General features: G+C 32.2%; 1 protein-coding gene across 1 annotated transcript; it reads left to right on the top strand.

Moving 5' to 3' along the window:
- Window positions 1-629: 629 nt before the first annotated feature.
- LOC123303056 (adenosine 3'-phospho 5'-phosphosulfate transporter 1) lies at window positions 630-4900 on the top strand. The gene is made up of 7 exons (XM_044886154.1): window positions 630-656; window positions 762-955; window positions 2018-2235; window positions 2318-2548; window positions 2946-3099; window positions 3980-4191; window positions 4625-4900. Exons 1-7 carry the CDS (start codon window positions 631-633, stop codon window positions 4898-4900), a joined length of 1311 nt encoding a protein of 436 aa, XP_044742089.1. The 5' UTR covers window position 630.
- Window positions 4901-5282: the final 382 nt, after the last annotated feature.

Raw genomic sequence — 5282 nt, 5'->3', positions numbered from 1 at the left:
TTTCTGGTTCTACTATCCCATAAGCATAAGAAGCATGGGTATTTAGTATAGCCTGCCTACTGACCCAAAAGCATCGTGAGTATTTTGAAGTCCCCACGAACCATCCATTAATGGTCCGGATATTTGATTCTTTCCAGAGTAATGGCCAAATTGTTATAGTTAGTTTTCTTCCATATGGACAGAATACCCCTTTGGAAGCGAAGCTAATTTATTTTTATTGTGCAATAATACTACTTTAAGACTAGTTTTATATAATATTACTATAAAATATTATATAATACTACTTTAAGACTAGTTTATATTGTTACTTATATCTATGAAAATCTATGTGATAGAGTGTTTTGAATAATTTTCCTGTTTTTGGGAGGTCAAAATCTATAAGAAAATGTAAAAAAATCCTATGCAGTTTTTTAGTCGCAGACCTGTGTAATTTTTATTTCAAATAGAATGTAATAATGATGCTATCTGGTGTTAAATTCAAAAAGTAAATTATGTCACATCATAAAGATGTGGGAAACAAAGTGTCACATGAAATGAAATAACAATACAACAAAATCATGTCAAAATGAAGTGAAAAATTTTTGAATTTTTTTTTAAATATTTTTAACTGAATGCACAAATTTTTTGACAATGAATCAAAATGATATACAAATTACGTAAGTTATCCAAAATCATATAATATTTATATAAATTTTTATTAAAATAACTATCGACTAACACGATTTACGAATCCTAATCAATTCAAATTGTTTTCTTTTTAGATTCCTGTTGTTAATGTCCTCAACAGGTATTTTTATAATAAGTAGCATTTTAGTAAGTTCTTTAAATGAAATTGATACCGAATATAATTGGTTAATACATCTTTTATTAAATGTCATCACTTATGGAACCGTTATTTTACCGGGTGTTCTTACTTTTATTTTTATCAAACAAACTAATTATCGAGAAAAATCTGGTAAGTTTTACCTAATCAAAATTTATTTATTTAGTATCTTTATCCCAATTTATTTTAGGGACAATAAACACTTAAAAAGTGACTACAAACCGGGATTTGTCATATACGATTTTGAAGTTTTATAAAACTACTATAAATTGGATTTTTAAGTTGTTTTGAATTTATTTATGCAATAACTTTTACATTTTTATAGGAAACCAATCCCGAAAAATATAATAATTCACTTTATTTGGCAATTAAACAAGTAGTTATCGAACTATCATCGAGACTTTTTTTTTCAAAATTCGGCTCATATATTATATTTCGAACTATAACATAGAAAATACTCTCAAAATCATGAAATAAATTCGCTATTAAAGTGGTGTAACAGCTCCGAAATAAAAAATAACATTCATCCTCACCAGCCTTTTCATTACTATAAAAAATGATAAAATTAGGATACTTTCAATACTGTCACTTCTAGGGGTGGTTTTAATGCGGGTTGGATCCATTCTGAGTTGCTTGTTGACCTCGGATTCGTGATCTCGAAAATCTCTAGATATGATTTCGGAGGTGAAATTTAGAATTTTCAAAAATTTTTATCACTAGCACTTCTAGGGGTGGTTTTAATGGGGGATGTACCCATCGTGAATTCCTTGTTGGCCTCATATTTGTGATCAGTGACTCTGAAAACACTCTAGAGACGATTTCGGAGGTGAAATGTAGAATTTTCAAATGTTTTTAATCACTATCACTTCTAGGGTTAGTTTTAATGGGGATTACACCCATTCTGAATTCCTTCTTGACCTTGAATTCGTGATCAGTGACCCCGAAAACCCTTTAAAGAATATTTCCGAGGTGAAATTATGAATTGAAATCTTTTTTTGTCCCTGTCACTTCTAGAAGTGTTTTTAAGGAGGTTGAAACCATCCTCAGTTGCTTTTTGACAGCGGATTCGTGATCAGTGATTCCGAAAACCCCTTTAAACCCCCCCCCCCCCCCCAGTGACCGTTAAATGTCTGTCGCTGTAAAGGTTTTGTATTAAAAATAAATAAAATAATTTCATTTTGGATTTTGTTCAAGGACATGGTCTGATACCAAATATCATAAAATCCTGTCTTGGATCTGTCGTGGATGGTGAAGATGAATATGACGATGCGCTCCGTAAAGCTATGAATCCACCGAAACCACAAACGACTACTCCCCGAATTAAGGATAATTTATTACTTCTACTATGTGCGCTAGGTTTACAAGTCTTTTATTTATCGTGGGGTATTTTACAAGAAAAAGTTATGACACAGGTAACAGTAATCAATTAGGGAAGGGACAAGGGAAATTAGGGTCTTTATCTTCTTAATAAATGAAATTTTTGTTTGTTTCTAGAAATATATCGATGAAAGCGATCAAAATAAAGAATATCAATTTAAAGATTCACAATTTTTGGTATTTGTGAATAGAATTTTAGCTTTAATCATGTCTGGCTGGTATATTTGGTTGTTTAAACAGCCCTCATATTATATGCCTTTTTATAAATACATTTATTGCTCTTTCTCGAATATCATGAGTTCATGGTGTCAATATGAAGCCTTAAAATTTGTTAGCTTTCCAACACAGGTACGTACAACTACTAATTACACAATTATAAACAGTAAGGTTGTTATGAAAGTGAAAGGAGGTGTCATTGTCCTTCTTACTCTATTAAATACAAAATACATAAAATTATGGAGGGTAGAGATAAGGAGAATTATCTCTGTATATAAAAAGTGTCCACCGAAAAGCAGAAAATTGGTGACGCTGCTATTGAAAAAGTGTAAGTTTTAAAAGAAAGTAATTCGAGAGAGATAAAGATTCAAACACTTACAGGCTAGCAGATCCCTTGCGTTCTCTATGTATACAACCTGTGGGGATCAAACACCTTTTGCTACAAAAGCGCCATTCTGGTCAATTTTAGAACTGTTACACTTGTACAATGTAAACAACTTCTCTCTGTTAATGATAAACGAATTTTTAGGTTCTAGCCAAAGCATCAAAAGTAATACCAGTTATGATAATGGGAAAAATTGTTTCCGGTAAAAAATTTCCTAATTACGAATATTATACGGCTGGAATTATGTCTGTTGGAATGCTGTTTTTCATGCTAGAAGCACCAAATAATAATAATAAAGGTATGTTACACACACTCTTCTAGGCAGCAAAAGCGAATAGTCAAGAAAATTGATTAAAAAAAAAAAGGAATTGATTCCTTTGGATCAAATGCGAAGGTTTTCAATCAGAAATCTTTCCAATGTTGAGAGATCTGTAACACGAAAGGTTAAAATGGGAGCAACAAACAGCACCTTCTCAAATAGTTATTCCCTTGAGGCGTCAAGATTTCAATCGAGGATCTGAATCGTTTGGCACTGAATAACACAGTCAGGCTGATTTTTGTACCGGGTGACTCTGACGTTAAAGAGAATGAAGCAATAGATTCGTTGGCATGAGAGGGGTCTTCTCAAACATCCCTTTCTCCGGAGCGTGAACTTTCATAGAATCAAAGAATGGCTGCGACAAACCCATATTAATTACTGGGTCTTTGCGCGAGGCATATCATAGGTCAAACTATGTATAACCACAGCTAGGTCATTCAACTGTACTCGCTTGAAACTCACTAGAGCACTGTTGAGAAGGGTGGTGGATAATTCCACTTGAAGGGCTCTAATAACTCCACTTGAAGGGCCATATATGTTATTTGCACCTACAAAAACTTGCAGGGCGTCAGGTTTAGAACGTTTAAGTCCAAAACTTTGGATCCATCAATCTTGTGAGGATCAAATCTTGGCGAAGAAACTTCCTATAGCTTCACCTGCTTAATATATAGCATCTCTTACCTGGAAACGCCTCGCGTTTGGGTGAAAGGTTATTCGTAAGGAGGGTATAGATTACTTTCCAATTTTACATATTTGGCTACAAGATAAAACTCTTTGATTGAAAAAAATGAGGGGATAATAATCTAAAAGAATATATCAACTGGTGTTTTTAAAAAGTTCTTGAATAATTTGATTTCAGGAACTGTAACGACATTCTCAGGTGTAACGCTACTGATCATGTACATTGTCTTGGACAGTTTTACATCGAATTGGCAGGATGCGCTTTTTAAGAAGTATCACATGAGCTCCGTACAAATGATGTTTGGTGTAAATTTATTCTCATGCTTGTTCACAGCGGTCTCATTATTTCAACAGAACGAGTTTATTTCGTCACTTTTATTTATGTATAAAGTACGTATTTAGGTACACTTCGATTTATAAATGAAAGATCCAATTTAAACTTACAAATGTTTGAAGTAATACTTCTTTAAAGTGATTCGGCTGTCACGTGACTAGTTAACTAGGCAAATAGGCAATTTGTATGATGTAAATGTAAGAAAATGCTCGAAAGGTATCGTAAATGTAAAAAAATGCTCTAAATATATCGTAATAGCGTCAAAAACCAAAGTTTTTTATTTTTTGGAAAGCACCATAAGGTAATGTTATATTTGCATAAACAGAATCTGTGATAAATTTTCACAATTTGAAAATAGAATAATTAGCAAATTTCTCATAACGCGAGTGCTGACGGGTTAAGTACCATCTATGAAGGTAAAATTGGATCTTGAATTTGTAAAGAATGATTTCGTGAAGCATTTGTTTTTGACACGTTTTGTGTTTGCAGTTTCCTAGTTTCACATTGGATTGTCTAACGTTGTCAGTGTGTTCAGCCGCTGGTCAGTTGTTAATATTTTATACGATATCGAAGTTTGGACCAGTAACGTTTGCGTTAATAATGACGGTACGTCAGTTTTTGGCAGTGTTTCTATCATGTCTTATATATAAACATAATATTAGTTATTTGGGTATTATTGGAGTCTCACTAGTCTTTGGTTCAGTATTTTTACGATACTATTGTAAGCAACGATGTAAAATTAGTAACGTTATAATAAAAACGTAAATTTAATAAACGTTCACGTAAAAACATTTACAGTTAAACCCTATAAACCATACCCACTTTGGTGGAAAAAACATTTGAAGAAAAAATCTTAGAAGTCTTAGAAAGTCTGAAAAAGTGTTAGGAACTCTCAATAACTCTGAAGTTCTCAACGTTTTTGGTCCAAAAATGTCGAGAAATTCAGAGTTATTCAACTTCATGTTGAAGGTAACTAAGTATTTTGTAAACAAACGTTTCCGATTCACTGTATTTAGAATATTTTATCAAAATAATCGAACTAATTAAAGGATGTTTTAAAGTATTTTGTAAACAAACATTTCCGATTCACTGTATTTGAAATATTTTATCAAAATAATCGAACTAATTAAAGGATGTTTTAATTTAA

Source organism: Chrysoperla carnea, chromosome X, assembly GCF_905475395.1.
Source record: "Chrysoperla carnea chromosome X, inChrCarn1.1, whole genome shotgun sequence".
NCBI classification, from domain to species: Eukaryota; Metazoa; Arthropoda; class Insecta; order Neuroptera; family Chrysopidae; genus Chrysoperla; species Chrysoperla carnea.
The sequence above is the reverse complement of the archived record's forward strand: the minus strand, read 5'-3'. Positions and strand labels throughout refer to the sequence as shown.

Excerpts from the sequence above, each read along its gene's own strand:
- LOC123303056 (XM_044886154.1), top strand. The coding sequence starts at position 631 with ATGAATCAAAATGATATACAAATTAC. Across the intron at positions 2,236-2,317 it reads AAGAAAAAGTTATGACACAG|AAATATATCGATGAAAGCGA; the intron begins GTAACAGTAATC and ends GTTTGTTTCTAG. Across the intron at positions 4,192-4,624 it reads CACTTTTATTTATGTATAAA|TTTCCTAGTTTCACATTGGA; the intron begins GTACGTATTTAG and ends TTGTGTTTGCAG.